The following is a 16301-nucleotide window of genomic DNA, read 5'->3' on the forward strand; positions in this document are numbered from 1 at the left end:
CAACAGCTGTGTAACTTGTTCTATGGTAAGTTACCACCTGGGAGCAACAGCTGTGTATCTTGTTCTATGGCAAATTACCACCTGGGAGCAACAGCTATGTAGCTTGTTTTATGATGAGTTGCCACATGGGAGCAACAGCTGTGTAACTGGTTCTATGGTGAGTTACCACCTGGGAGCAACAGCTGTGTAGCTTGTTTTATGGTGAGTTATCACCTGGGAGCAACAGCTATGTAACTTGTTCTATGGTGAGTTACCACCTGGGAGCAACAGCTACAGTATGTAGCTTGTTCTGTGGTGAGTTATCATGTGGGAGCAACAGCTATGTAACTTGTTCTATGGCGAGTTACCACCTGGGAGCAACAGCTATGTAGCTTGTTCTATGTCGAGTTACCACCTGGGAGCAACAGCTGTGTAACTGGTTCTATGGTGAGTTACCACCTGGGAGCAACAGCTATGTATCTTGTTTTATGGTGAGTTACCACCTGGGAGCAACAGCTGTGTAACTTGTTCTATGGCAAGTTATCACCTGGTAGCAACAGATATGTAGCTTGTTTTATGGTGAGTTACCACCTGGGAGCAACAGCTATGTAGCTTGTTCTATGGCTATTTATCACATAGGAGCAACAGCTATGTAGCTTGTTCTATGGCGAGTTATAACCTAGGAGCAACAGCTATGTAGCTTGTTCTATGGCGAGTTACCACCTGGGAGCAACAGCTGTGTAACTTGTTCTATGGTAAGTTACCACCTGGGAGCAACAGCTGTGTATCTTGTTCTATGGCAAATTACCACCTGGGAGCAACAGCTATGTAGCTTGTTTTATGATGAGTTGCCACATGGGAGCAACAGCTGTGTAACTGGTTCTATGGTGAGTTACCACCTGGGAGCAACAGCTGTGTAGCTTGTTTTATGGTGAGTTATCACCTGGGAGCAACAGCTATGTAACTTGTTCTATGGTGAGTTACCACCTGGGAGCAACAGCTACAGTATGTAGCTTGTTCTGTGGTGAGTTATCATGTGGGAGCAACAGCTATGTAGCTTGTTCTATGGCAAATTACCACCTGGGAGCAGACTCTTTTAGCCCAATTGTACCTTCATAGAGGATAACTTTCCTTAAGTATATAAGTCTGATTCCACCTAAAAAGGTTACTCGTTTATTTTGGCCTTTTGTGGGTCTCATCAGTGATATGGCGCCATATCCCTCCAAGCACATTAGACAGGGAGTCCATATCTGGTGTCCACCATCACTCTTTGGGAGACTTCCCCAGGATCATAATGCAAATACATACAGAAAGAGAAGCACTCAACCAGGAACAAACAACAGCTCTGTGTGAAAACGGCAGGTTTTTAACTGGTCTATATACATATGGCGGGGATGTGAAACTGCATCTGTATCAACCAAAAACAAATGCATAAACCCCCTAATATTACTTAATTAGAATATGAAAATCTCCTCTGTAAATGGAGGGACACTTGACACTCTAAACACCACCTGGTTAATGTAAAAATCGTATTTTCTTATCACCTTATTCAGCAGGTTTAAAGTAATAAGGTTTCTGAAACCAAGTCTCTTTCTCTGCAAAAAATAAAGCGATATGTTTATGTGAAACGAGATATTCCTCTTTCAAATGACAGGTTATATGAGTCTCTAGATCTATAGCTTAAATAAAAATAACAATTGCCTATCTCACCAAATACAGGTTTTAGATTAGGGTATTACATTTTAAACAACTTTCCAATTTACTTTTATCATCAAATTTTGTTTTGCTCTCTTGGTATTCTTTGTTGAAAGCTAAATCTAGCTAGACTCATGCTGTCTAAGCCCTTGAAGGCTGCCTCTTATCTCATTGCATTTTGACAGTGTTTTTACAGCTAGACAGTGCTTGTTCGTGTGTGCCATATAGATAACATTGTGCTCAGTCCCGTGGAGTTACCTAGGAGTCAGTACTGATTGGCTAAAATTCAAGCCTGTCAAAAAAACTGAAATAAGGGGCAGTCTGCAGAGGCTTAGATACAAGGTAATCACAGAGGTAAAAAGTATATTAATATAACTGTGTTGGTTATGCAAAACTGGGGGATGGGTAATTAAGGGATTATCTATCTTTTTAAGCAATAAGAATTCTGGTGTAGACTGTCCCTTTCATTGAAGAAAGGGCACCTGCCAGTTTTTTTTTTTTAAAGATTCACCAGACATTTTTTATTATCTCTTTGTGGTACAACATGCTGATGAATCAGTGAGACTATATGTTTGACACTGTGTTGGAAGGCCCTAACAGAATAAAGTTAATGGTATATGCAAGAAATTTTAAGCAGCTTTTTAATTTATTTACATAATCAAATTTATTTTGTACTTTTTTAGAATCTTTTGTTAGAAAAGCATACCTAAGCATTACGTATGCTTAAAGGGATACTAAACCCACTTTTTTTCTTTCATGATTCAAATAGAACATGCAAATTTAAGCAACTTTCTAATTTACTCCTTTCTTCTATAAGGTACGACGAGTCCACGGATTCATCCATTACTTTTGGGATATTATCTCCTGCTAACAGGAAGTGGCAAAGAGCACCACAGCAGAGCTGTCTATATAGCTCCTCCCTTAGCTCCACCCCCCAGTCATTCTCTTTGCCTACTCTAAGTACTAGGAAGGGTAAAGTGAAAGAGGTGATAAAATATTGTTTTTAATTTCTTCAAGCATGCCTTCTGTTTAGCCATCTGTCTTGTCCCTCCCGTTCATCCGTGTCCTGTAGCTTTGGTATTGTATCCCACAAGTAATGGATGAATCCGTGGACTCGTCGTACCTTATAGAAGAAAAGTAAATTTATGCTTACCTGATAAATTGATTTCTTCTATGGTACGACGAGTCCACGGCCCGCCCTGTCATTTTAAGACAGATTATATATATATATTTTTTTAAAACTTCAGTCACCTCTGCACCTTTTAGTTTCTCCTTTTTCTTCCTGTACCTTCGGTCGAATGACTGGGGGGTGGAGCTAAGGGAGGAGCTATATAGACAGCTCTGCTGTGGTGCTCTTTGCCACTTCCTGTTAGCAGGAGATAATATCCCACAAGTAATGGATGAATCCGTGGACTCGTCGTACCATAGAAGAAATCAATTTATCAGGTAAGCATAAATTAATTTTTTATCAATTTTTCTTCATTCTCTTGGTATCTTTATCTGAAAAAGCCGGAATAAAAGCTATATGAGCCAGCCCAATTTAGGTTCAGCCACCTGGGTTGCGCTTGCTGATTGGATGGCTAAATGTAGCCACCAATCAGCAAGCGCTATCCAGCGTGCTGAACAAAAAATGGGTTGGCTCCAAAGCTTTTATTCCTGCTTTTTCAAATAGACACCAAGAGAACGAAGAAAAATTGATAATAGGAGTAAATTAGAAAGTTGCTTAAAATTGCATGCTCTATCCAAATAATGAAAGAAAAAAATGTGGGTCTAGTATCCCTTTAATATCTACAGGGTATTGGAACAACCTTTTTGCATTCAGTTATTTAGAAATGGGAATCTAGACCTCTCACATGTGTCCTTCTGCATTTATCCGCAGCAGCCACTGGTGCGCCTGAGGGGTGGAGCCAACACCGGGGAGGGCCGAGTGGAAGTGCTAAAGAATGGAGAGTGGGGTACAATTTGTCATGATCAGTGGAACTTAGTGACTGCCAGCGTGGTCTGCAGGGAACTGGGGTTTGGCAGTGCCAAGGAAGCCCTGGCAGGGGCACAGATGGGTCAAGGTAACAGCATATTTGATAGTTTCCGTCTCACACAATTATATAAATATCAGACAGTAGTAGCATCAAACTGCTCTTTACACACAAGCAATCCATAGAGCAAGATATCATTAATTACATTGTACATATTGCACTGTTCTATGAATTTGCTGCTGTGGTTTCAGTAATGATTGTCTCTCACCAGGTATGGGTCATATTCACTTGAGCCAGATTCGGTGTAATGGAAATGAGAAGTCAATTATAGATTGCAGTTTCAATTCTAATTCCCATGGGTGCAATCACGAGGAGGATGCAGCTGTTAAGTGCAATGTGCCAGCCATGGGTTTCCAGAACCAGGTAAATGCCTTGTCCTTTAGTAATGTGAGATTATGGTAGTAGAGGTGTCAAATTCAGTACTTAAGAAGTGGCAGACTAAGCCCATGAGTAGTGTGGTAGCTCTTACGCAATAACATTCTCAGTTAATGCTAACAGGAAATGCTTTGTCTTGCCCCAGAGGAGCAGCCGGTTAATTTAGTTATACTCTTGATTATTGGGTGCCTCATATTGAATTGAATTTTAAATACTGAATTAAGAGAGTTCCTGAATAGACATTTGTCCTGCAGCTTCTAGTATTGACAGTGCCTTACAGATCCATTCCAGGCCATCAGAGCCATGTTAATGTTACAGGTCCACTCAGTGTTAACATTTTCCAAGACTAGTTGGCTTGGAGCAAAAAGGCAAATCTGATTTTCTGTTTTCTTCCAATTTAGGTGCGCCTGAGTGGAGGGCGTAATCCCCGAGAGGGGAGGGTGGAAGTTCTGATGGAACGTAATGGAACCCTGAAGTGGGGAACAGTGTGCAGTGAAAACTGGGGTACAGTAGAGGCCATGATTGTGTGCCGACAGCTGGGACTGGGATTTGCCAGCCATGCTTTTCAGGTAATGTTTAGAAGTGTTACTAGGGATAGGCTCTGGGTTTACTTTATACAGAGGCATTTAGAAGATACACCTACACATAGCCTTCCCTTCTATTTTAGACTGAAGCGAGCTCTGAACTATAAAATCTTTCACTGTCACTGTAGAATGATGCGTGAGGAAGGTACCATGAGTATATGATTATCTTCTTCCCTCACAAAGAGGACACATCTGTCCGTAGCTATTTGTGAGACAGCAACAAGGATCAATGACACATGTACAATATCAGTCTCACTTCAGGGTCACATATTGTAGTGATTTAGTCAGAGCTTTGGGATAGGGGGCATTAAAGTCTTTTTTTTTTCTTTCTATGTTGCATTTGGGATCATTTTAGAGGCTATTACAGTTTTTATGTTATTTGATAAACAGATGTTTGTGTGCTGAAAAGAAGTGTTTTGTGTGTACGCTTGTGGGGCTTGTCACCGTTCACCAATAGGGTTCTGGAAGTTGTCTTTATCAGCCAGTAAGCTTCTGTCCCACAGACCAGTTTTTCAATTAATTTAACTTAATCTTTTTTTATTATGCCAACAATTTTCATTTTTAACATGTTATAAACAGTGTTCTTTTTATGTGCATGACATCATTTTTACATGGTGACAATAATGCAGGAATAATAGAAGACTTTGAAGTCAGGAGGCTCCATTATTGGCTATCAGGGCCAGGCAACTTGACAGGACTCATACTCAAAGGCAAACACATAATTTATAATATGATTGATATAAAAGGTAAATATATGTAAAATAGTTATTGTTTAAAGTGAAAGTTTATATTGTTTTAAAAAGCTAAACAAGATTCTGTAAACTTGAAAAAAAATGTTACCAATGTATTTTGGCAACTTTACAGCTACTTTAGGTATAAATTTTTTTTTGCTAAGAGTTGACGTTTTCACCTCTTAGCCAATAGCTGTGCGGTAAATCCAGCTTGGCGCCCATGGGAGACGGATTTACCGCACGGCTATTGGCTAAGAGGTGAAAACGTCACCTCTTAGCAAATAATTTTTTAGCCGTGGGCTGCTGTAGCAGCTAAGAACGGCGATCGATTGAAACAAATAAAGGAGCTTTCTACATGAAGTATCTTATACTTCATGAATGAAAGTCCCCTTTACTTGTTTCAATAGTCAAACCTAGCGTTTGTACAATGCTAGGATTTACTTTTACTTTAAAGAGGGCATTAAGAGTATGGGAGACTTTTGAGGAGATTCTTATAGGATGTATTTGTTGACTAAACAGACAAGATGTGTATCATGTTATGTTCTTCTGTTCCAGAGGGCAGAATGAGATAGAGTAAGTGTATATATTTTATATTTGTATTAATGCAAACAGATTCTACGCTTGATCTGTGCTCATGTGTGCCAGACTACATTTTATTTTATATTGAATGCTATGACAGATCCACTGCAGAGCTGCAAGAAAGTGGGGGCTGGGACTTAAGCAATAAAACATACCCCAGTAAAGAAACAAAAGGGCAGTTATTGGAAGTGAAGTAAGCAGTAAATGAATGTACATATTAAGAGACTCCTGAGTATTGTATAAGGCATGTTCGATTCTCAATGGGACAGAAAGAATTTGTCTATTCTCTACCAAGCGCATTCATTCCCTTCATCTACTCAACTTTTAAAGAGATAAAGTTTGGACAGAAAAAGTTAAAAATAAATAAATAAAAAAATATGCATGACTTAGGCCTGCAGACAGGGTTCATAGACCTGTTTATACCCAAAGTAGCTCTAAAGTTGCCAAAATACATTGGTAACATTTTCTTTTCAAGTTTACAGAATCTTGTTTAGCTTTTTAAAACAATATAAAGGAAAACTACTACTGACATTTATAGGGACATGTAACCCAAAATGTTTTCTTCATGATTCAGATAGAACACGTAATTTTAAACAACTTTCCAATTTACTTCTATTATATAATTTGCTTAGTTGAAAAGCATACCTAGGTAGGCTCAGGAGCTGTGAGCTTGCTGAACATGTATGCCTCTTGTCATTGGCTTACCAATGTGTTCAGCTAGCTCCCAGTTGTGCATTGCTGCTTCTTTATCAAAGGATACCAAGAAAATGAAGCAATATTGATAACACTGTTCAACCAAAAAATATTTTTAATTTGTTTCCTTACTAAAAATAATCATACTTTCTCCAACATAGGTGTGTCCGGTCCACGGCGTCATCCTTACTTGTGGGATATTCTGTTCCCCAACAGGAAATGGCAAAGAGCCCAGCAAAGCTGGTCACATGATCCCTCCTAGGCTCCGCCTTCCCCAGTCATTCTCTTTGCCGTTGTACAGGCAACATCTCCACGGAGATGGCTTAGAGTTTTTTGGTGTTTAACTGTAGTTTTTATTCTTCAATCAAGAGTTTGTTATTTTAAAATAGTGCTGGTATGTACTATTTACTCTGAAACAGAAAAGTGATGAAGATTTCTGTTTGTAAGAGGAAAATGATTTTAGCAACCGTTACTAAAATCGATGGCTGTTTCCACACAGGACTGTTGAGAGGAATTAACTTCAGTTGGGGGAAACAGTGAGCAGACTTTTGCTGCTTGAGGTATGACACATTTCTAACAAGACGATGTAATGCTGGAAGCTGTCATTTTCCCTATGGGATCCGGTAAGCCATTTTTATTACATAAGAATAAAGGGCTTCACAAGGGCTGTTAAGACTGGTAGACATTTTCTGGGCTAAAACGATTGATATATAAGCATTTTTAATACTTCATAGCTTTGAGGAATTATTTTATTCTTGGGAATTATGTAAAATAACCGGCAGGCACTGTATTGGACACCTTATTCTCTAGGGGCTTTCCCTAATCATAGGCAGAGCCTCATTTTCGCGCCTCTATTGCGCACTTGTTTTTGGGAAGCATGACATGCAGATGCATGTGTGAGGAGCTCTGATACATAGAAAAGGCTTCTGAAGGCGTCATTTGGTATCGTATTCCCCTTTGGGCTTGGTTGGGTCTCAGCAAAGCAGATACCAGGGACTGTATAGGGGTTAAATATAAAAACGGCTCCGGTTCCGTTATTTTAAGAGTTAAAGCTTTCAAATTTGGTGTGCAATACTTTTAAGGCTTTAAGACACTGTGGTGAAATTTTGGTGAATTTTGAACAATTCCTTCATACTTTTTCACATTTGCAGTAATAAAGTGTGTTCAGTTTAAAATTTAAAGTGACAGTAACGGTTTTATTTTAAAACGTTTTTTGTACTTTGTTATCAAGTTTATGCCTGTTTAACATGTCTGAACTACCAGATAGACTGTGTTCTGTATGTGGGGAAGCCAAGGTTCCTTCTCATTTAAATAGATGTGATTTATGTGACACAAAATTTAGAGAAAATGATGCCCAAGATGATTCCTCAAGTGAGGGGATTAAGCATGGTACTGCATCATCCCCTCCTTCGTCTACGCCAGTCTTGGCCACACAGGAGGCCCCTAGTACATCTAGTGCGCCAATACTCCTTACTATGCAACAATTAACGGCTGTAATGGATAATTCTATCAAAAACATTTTAGCCAAAATGCCCACTTATCAGCGAAAGCGCGACTGCTCTGTTTTAGAAAATACGGAAGAGCATGAGGACGCTGATGATATTGGTTCTGAAGTGCCCCTACACCAGTCTGAGGGGGCCAGGGAGGTTTTGTCTGAGGGAGAAATTTCAGATTCAGGGAAAATTTCTCAACAAGCTGAACCTGATGTAATTACATTCAAATTTAAATTGGAACATCTCCGCGCTCTGCTTAAGGAGGTGTTATCTACTCTGGATGATTGTGAGAATTTGGTCATTCCAGAGAAATTATGTAAGATGGACAAGTTCCTAGAGGTCCCGGGGCCCCCCGAAGCTTTTCCTATACCCAAGCGGGTGGCGGATATTGTAAACAAAGAATGGGAAAGGCCCGGCATACCTTTCGTCCCTCCCCCTATATTCAAGAAATTGTTTCCTATGGTCGACCCCAGAAAGGACTTATGGCAGACAGTCCCCAAGGTCGAGGGGGCGGTTTCTACTCTAAAAAAACGCACCACTATACCCATAGAAGATAGTTGTGCTTTCAAAGATCCTATGGATAAAAAATTAGAGGGTTTGCTTAAAAAGATGTTTGTTCAGCAAGGTTACCTTCTACAACCAATTTCATGCATTGTTCCTGTCACTACAGCAGCGTGTTTCTGGTTCGATGAACTAGAAAAGGCGCTCAATAAAGATTCTTCTTATGAGGAGATTTTGGACAGAATTCATGCTCTCAAATTGGCTAACTCTTTCACCTTAGACGCCACTTTGCAATTGGCTAGATTAGCGGCGAAAAATTCTGGGTTTGCTATTGTGGCACGCAGAGCGCTTTGGCTAAAATCTTGGTCAGCGGATGCGTCTTCCAAGAATAAATTGCTTAACATTCCTTTCAAGGGGAAAACGCTGTTTGGCCCTGACTTGAAAGAGATTATTTCTGATATCACTGGGGGTAAGGGCCACGCCCTTCCTCAGGATAGGTCTTTCAAGGCTAAAAATAAACCAAATTTTCGTCCCTTTCACAGAAACGGACCAGCCACAAGTGCTACATCCTCTAAGCAAGAGGGTAATACTTCTCAAGCCAAGCCAGCCTGGAGGCCAATGCAAGGCTGGAACAAAGGTAAGCAGGCCAAGAAACCTGCCACTGCTACCAAGACAGCATGAGATGTTGGCCCCCGATCCGGGACCGGATCTGGTGGGGGGCAGACTCTCTCTCTTCGCTCAGGCTTGGGCAAGAGATGTTCTGGATCCTTGGGCGCTGGAAATAGTCTCCCAAGGTTATCTTCTGGAATTCAAGGGGCTTCCCCCAAGGGGGAGGTTCCACAGGTCTCAATTGTCTTCAGACCACATAAAAAAACAGGCATTCTTACATTGTGTAGAAGACCTGTTAAAAATGGGAGTGATTCATCCTGTTCCATTAGGAGAACAAGGGATGGGGTTCTACTCCAATCTGTTCATAGTTCCCAAAAAAGAGGGAACATTCAGACCAATCTTAGATCTCAAGATCCTAAACAAGTTTCTCAAGGTTCCATCGTTCAAAATGGAAACCATTCGAACAATTCTTCCTTCCATCCAGGAAGGTCAATTCATGACCACGGTGGATTTAAAGGATGCGTATCTACATATTCCTATCCACAAGGAACATCATCGGTTCCTAAGGTTCGCCTTTCTGGACAAGCATTACCAGTTTGTGGCACTTCCGTTCGGATTAGCCACTGCTCCAAGAATTTTCACAAAGGTACTGGGGTCCCTTCTAGCGGTGCTAAGACCAAGGGGCATTGCAGTAGTACCTTACTTGGACGACATTCTGATTCAAGCGTCGTCCCTTCCACAAGCAAAGGCTCACACGGACATCGTCCTGGCCTTTCTCAGATCTCACGGGTGGAAAGTGAACGTAGAAAAAAGTTCTCTGTCTCCGTCAACAAAAGTTCCCTTCTTGGGAACAATAATAGACTCCTTAGAAATGAGGATTTTTCTGACAGAGGCCAGAAAATCAAAACTTCTAAACTCTTGTCAAGTACTTCATTCTGTTCCTCTTCCTTCCATAGCGCAGTGCATGGAAGTAATAGGTTTGATGGTCGCGGCAATGGACATAGTTCCTTTTGCGCGAATTCATCTGAGACCATTACAACTGTGCATGCTCAGTCAGTGGAATGGGGATTATACAGACTTGTCTCCGACGATACAAGTAGATCAGAGGACCAGAGATTCACTCCGTTGGTGGCTGTCCCTGGACAACCTGTCACAGGGGATGAGCTTCCGCAGACCAGAGTGGGTCATTGTCACGACCGACGCCAGTCTGGTGGGCTGGGGCGCGGTCTGGGGACTCCTGAAAGCTCAGGGTCTTTGGTCTCGGGAAGAATCTCTTCTCCCGATAAATATTCTGGAACTAAGAGCGATATTCAATGCTCTCAAGGCTTGGCCTCAGCTTGCAAAAGCCAAATTCATACGGTTTCAATCGGACAACATGACGACTGTTGCGTACATCAACCATCAGGGGGGAACAAGGAGTTCCCTGGCGATGGAAGAAGTGACCAAAATTATTCAATGGGCGGAGTCTCACTCCTGCCACTTGTCTGCAATCCACATTCCAGGAGTGGAAAATTGGGAAGCGGATTTTCTGAGTCGTCAGTCATTTCATCCGGGGGAGATTGGGAACTCCATCTGGAAATCTTTGCCCAAATTACTCAGTTGTGGGGCATTCCAGACATGGATCTGATGGCCTCTCGTCAGAACTTCAAGGTTCCTTGCTACGGGTCCAGATCCAGGGATCCCAAGGCGACTCTAGTAGATGCACTAGTAGCACCTTGGACCTTCAAACTAGCGTATGTATTCCCACCGTTTCCTCTCATCCCCAGGCTGGTAGCCAGGATCTATCAGGAGAGGGCATCGGTGATCTTGATAGCTCCTGCGTGGCCACGCAGGACTTGGTATGCAGACCTGGTGAATATGTCATCGGCTCCACCATGGAAGCTACCTTTGAGACGGGACCTTCTTGTTCAAGGTCCGTTCGAACATCCGAATCTGGTCTCACTCCAACTGACTGCTTGGAGATTGAACGCTTGATTTTATCAAAGCGAGGGTTCTCAGATTCTGTCATTGATACTCTTGTTCAGGCCAGAAAGCCTGTAACTAGAAAAATCTACCATAAAATATGGAAAAGATATATCTGTTGGTGTGAATCTAAAGGATTCCCTTGGGACAAGATAAAAATTCCTAAGATTCTATCCTTTCTTCAAGAAGGTTTGGAGAAAGGATTATCTGCAAGTTCTTTGAAGGGACAGATTTCTGCTTTGTCTGTGTTACTTCACAAAAAGCTGGCAGCTGTGCCAGATGTTCAAGCTTTTGTTCAGGCTCTGGTTAGAATCAAGCCTGTTTACAAACCTTTGACTCCTCCTTGGAGTCTCAATTTAGTTCTTTCAGTTCTTCAGGGGGTTCCGTTTGAACCCTTACATTCCGTTGATATTAAGTTATTATCTTGGAAAGTTTTGTTTTTGGTTGCAATTTCTTCTGCTAGAAGAGTTTCAGAGTTATCTGCTCTGCAGTGTTCTCCTCCTTATCTGGTGTTCCATGCAGATAAGGTGGTTTTGCGTACTAAACCTGGTTTTCTTCCGAAAGTTGTTTCTAACAAAAACATTAACCAGGAGATAGTCGTGCCTTCTTTGTGTCCGAATCCAGTTTCAAAGAAGGAACGTTTGTTGCACAATTTGGATGTAGTTCGTGCTCTAAAATTCTATTTAGATGCTACAAAGGATTTTAGACAAACATCTTCCTTGTTTGTTGTTTATTCTGGTAAAAGGAGAGGTCAAAAAGCAACTTCTACCTCTCTCTCTTTTTGGCTTAAAAGCATCATCAGATTGGCTTACGAGACTGCCGGACGGCAGCCTCCTGAAAGAATCACAGCTCATTCCACTAGGGCCGTGGCTTCCACATGGGCCTTCAAGAACGAGGCTTCTGTTGATCAGATATGTAAGGCAGCGACTTGGTCTTCTCTGCACACTTTTACTAAATTTTACAAATTTGATACTTTTGCTTCTTCTGAGGCTATTTTTGGGAGAAAGGTTTTGCAAGCCGTGGTGCCTTCCATCTAGGTGACCTGATTTGCTCCCTCCCTTCATCCGTGTCCTAAAGCTTTGGTATTGGTTCCCACAAGTAATGATGACGCCGTGGACCGGACACACCTATGTTGGAGAAAACAGAATTTATGTTTACCTGATAAATTGCTTTCTCCAACGGTGTGTCCGGTCCACGGCCCGCCCTGGTTTTTTAATCAGGTCTGATAATTTATTTTCTTTAACTACAGTCACCACGGTATCATATGATTTCTCCTATGCAAATATTCCTCCTTTACGTCGGTCGAATGACTGGGGAAGGCGGAGCCTAGGAGGGATCATGTGACCAGCTTTGCTGGGCTCTTTGCCATTTCCTGTTGGGGAAGAGAATATCCCACAAGTAAGGATGACGCCGTGGACCGGACACACCGTTGGAGAAAGCAATTTATCAGGTAAACATAAATTCTGTTTTTGGGTTTTGAAAATGAATATGACTTCAGAATTTCTTTATTAGCTCTAGTTTTTTAGATAAACTACTTGCACTTCATATAGTAAAAGTGAAAAGCAATATTACAACAATCTGATATTTTCTTGATACAACATAAATTAAAGTTATTTTCATTCAATTGCAAATAACACAAACTGAAAAAACATACAGAAAACATAATTTATGCTTACCAGATAAATTCCTTTCCTTTTGGATAGAGAGAGTCCACAGCTTCATTCCTTACTGTTGGGAAATACAACACCTGGCCACCAGGAGGAAGCAAAGACACCCCCTTCAAAGGCTTAAATATCCCTCCCACTTCCTCATTACCCCAGTCATTCTGCCTAGGGAACAAGGAAAAGTAGGAGAAACATTAGGGTACAAATGGTGCCAGAAGAATAAAATAAATAATAGGGGGCCACCCATAGACAAGAAAAAACGGACGGGGCCGTGGACTCTCCCTATCAGGAAGGAAAGGAATTTATCTGGTAAGCATAAATTATGCTTTCCTTCCTAAGATAACGAGAGTCCACGGCTTCATTCCTTACTGTTGGGAGAACTATACCCAAGCTCCAGAGGACACTGAATGAATAACGGGATGGAACAAAAAGGAAGAGGCGGACCCTATTCTGAGGGCACCACAGCCTGCAAAACTTCAGACTTGTAAAATTTTGAAAAAGTATGTAAGGAGGACCAGGTAGCCGCCTTAGAAATCTGATCGGTAGAGGCCTCTTTCTTAAAGGCCCAAGAGGAAGCCACTGCTCTTGTAGAATGAGCCGTTATCCTTTCAGGAGGACGATGTCCCGCTGTCTCGTAAGCTAAGCGGATGACACTCCTTAACTAAAAAGATAGGGAAGTCGAAGTGGCCTTCTTCCTCTTACGCTTCCTCGAATAGACAGCAAACAAAGAGGAAGATTGTCTAAACTCCTTAGTAGCCTGAAGATAGAACTTCAAGGCGCGAACCACATCCAAATTGTGAAGTAAGCGTTCCTTCGATGAAGAAGGATTAGGACACAAGGAAGGAACCACAATCTCCTGATTGATGTTTCGATTTGACACAGCCTTAGGAAGAAAACATAATTTAGTACGTAAAACTGCCTTATCTGAACCTCCAGGGCACTGCTAGTGCATCTATTAGATCCGCTTGGAGATCCCTCGACCTGTATCTGGGTAGCTTGGTATTGAGACGGGACGCCATGAGATCTATCTCCCGCGTCCCCCACTTACTGCATATCTCTGCAAACACCTCGGGATGGAGAAACTATACCCCTGGATGGAAGGATTACCTGCTGAGAAAATCCTCCTCCCAGTTGTCCACACCCGGAATGTGGATCGCTGACAGCGAACAGCTGTGGGCCTCTGCCCACTCCAGAATCTGAGATACTTCCTTCATCGCCAAGGAACTTCTCGTTCCCCCCTGATGGTTGATGTAAGGCACCGTGGTTATATTGTCTGATTGGAATCTGATAAACTGGGAAGAACCCAGAAGTGGCCAAGCCTTCAAGGCCTTGAGGATTGCCCGTAGTTCCAAAATATTGATCAGGAGGGAGGACTACTCCTGATTCCACAACCCCTGTGCCTTCCTGGCACCCCAAACAGCTCCCCATCCGGATAGGCTTGCATCCATAGTCACAATCTCCCAGGATGGTCTTAATCTCAGCCGGAATGGAGTAAATGAACATAGACCACACCCGGTCACATGGAGTGCAAGACAGTACTTCCCCTCTTATTACAAGTACAGCAAGTTATAGGAGCTGTGCAACACTTTCAAAAAAAGAAAGTGAAACTTAAAAGTGAAACCTGTTTGTTCAAGCCAAAAAACACATAGTCTATCAGCCCAGGAAAAAAATCACACAAAGCAGCATGTAAATAATTATTACACTGATTCATTAACCCCAACTGTTCAGAGGATATTAACCTTGGATCCTATCAAGGTATAAAGGAGCCACACTGTGACCCTGTTGTAGCATTTTATGTGTAAAAATTGAAACGCTCTTACCTCCAGGATCCATGCTGTGGAACAGAACACAGCCTCTCATGTGACAGTCTTATAGCAGCGCTCCTGACATGAACTTGAGTGAGAAAAAGCAGGCAGTGAAACTCGTCAACACTGATTGCTTAAGAGCTGTTAGCAGTAGTCTGGATGGTTTCGCAGAAAAACTTTCCCTGCATCTCTAACTTTCATCAATACTCTCACTGAAAGGTTGACATGACTACTTAAAACTCTAGTCCTATCTTGAAGGGCAGATACCCTTTTTCAGGACTCTCCGAATCTTCTGCCACTTCTCTGCTACCTCCTAACGTGACGAAAGGCAAAGAATGACTGGGGTTATGAGGAAGTGGGAGGGATATTTAAGCCTTTGGCTGGGGTGTCTTTGCCTCCTCCTGGTGGACAGGTGATGTATTTCCCAACAGTAAGGAATGAAGCTGTGGACACTCCCTATCTTAGGAAGGAAATTGACAGTACTGAAATAGTGGTCTATTCACGAGAGCACCTTCTCTTTGCTTGTCACTTGTATTACTTTCTGGAGCATCTCTTGTCACTGTCCAACAGCAGTCAGCTTGAATAGAAATGTTCCACCTATCCTGATATATTCGTTCCATTGCTGAAATGTCCTTGTGGAACCGCTTACCTTGCTCATCACTCTCAGAACCGCAGTTGTCAAGGAAGAAGTCCAGATGAGAGTCAAAGTGGATTTTGAGGGACATGATGCAGTCTAATTGATGGTACTTTTCTAGAAGGTTGATCGCAAGCTCAACATAGTTTCCAGCTTTAAAATGCCATATTCGTTTTTCGCGTGCTGAAATCAGTTAGAATTATTTTTAAACATTTTCATTGTTGAGCCGTGTAATAGAAGTAAATTGGAAAGTTGTTTTAAAATTGTATGTTCTATCTAAATCATGAATGTCTAATTATGAATGTATTGTCGCTTTAACGTATAACAGTGGCATATTTTTCAAAGTCTGAAAAGTATGTGCATTTTTTAAAAAATAAATTATGACATTTTGCTTTTTACAGGTAGGTTTGCTTTACCATATTTAAAATCTCTGCTTGGAAAAAAGCAGAGCTATGTTAAAATATAAATGTATAAAGAAGGCGATGTCTCCATGTGGATTCTTTCGGAACGTTTTTATTTTGAGAGTTAATCTACTTTATTTACATTGCAGCTTTATATATATATATATATATATATATATATATATATATATAATTTATGTCTGTCGGGTAGAGGGAATAGCTTTGCATTATGCAGTTATTACTCTTTCTGTTCAGGTCATGTTGTTTGCCAGATAAACATGACCATCTGATTGGTCTCCCTTCTACACTGTTATCCAGGGCATTGATTTTTAATGAGGGTGACATATGAGGTGTCACAGTCCTCAAAGATAGCGGTTAAAGGGACAGTTTACTCAAAAAATGTCTCTCGTTTAATTTGTTCCCAATTATCCACTTTACCTGCTGGAGTGTATTAAATTTTTACAAGTATTTCCATTACCCTTATATTGGCATTTAAAATAGTTTATTTAGCCTGTGGTATCCCCACACATCCTGAAAGTCTTTGGCCTCGAGGCCAAGCTGTG

The 16301-nt window shown here is 41.4% G+C and overlaps 1 protein-coding gene across 1 annotated transcript in view; it reads left to right on the forward strand.

Moving 5' to 3' along the window:
- The window catches only part of LOXL2 (lysyl oxidase like 2), a 193265-nt gene that overhangs the window by 132201 nt on the left and 44763 nt on the right, over nucleotides 1–16301 (forward strand). The window contains exons 6-8 of the mRNA XM_053718125.1: nucleotides 3554–3737; nucleotides 3919–4070; nucleotides 4484–4651. Of these exons, the coding sequence (XP_053574100.1) occupies nucleotides 3554–3737; nucleotides 3919–4070; nucleotides 4484–4651 (504 nt within the window). The remainder of the gene's footprint in view (nucleotides 1–3553; nucleotides 3738–3918; nucleotides 4071–4483; nucleotides 4652–16301) is intronic.

The sequence above is a fragment of the Bombina bombina genome, chromosome 6 (assembly GCF_027579735.1).
Source record: "Bombina bombina isolate aBomBom1 chromosome 6, aBomBom1.pri, whole genome shotgun sequence".
Lineage (NCBI taxonomy): Eukaryota > Metazoa > Chordata > Amphibia > Anura > Bombinatoridae > Bombina > Bombina bombina.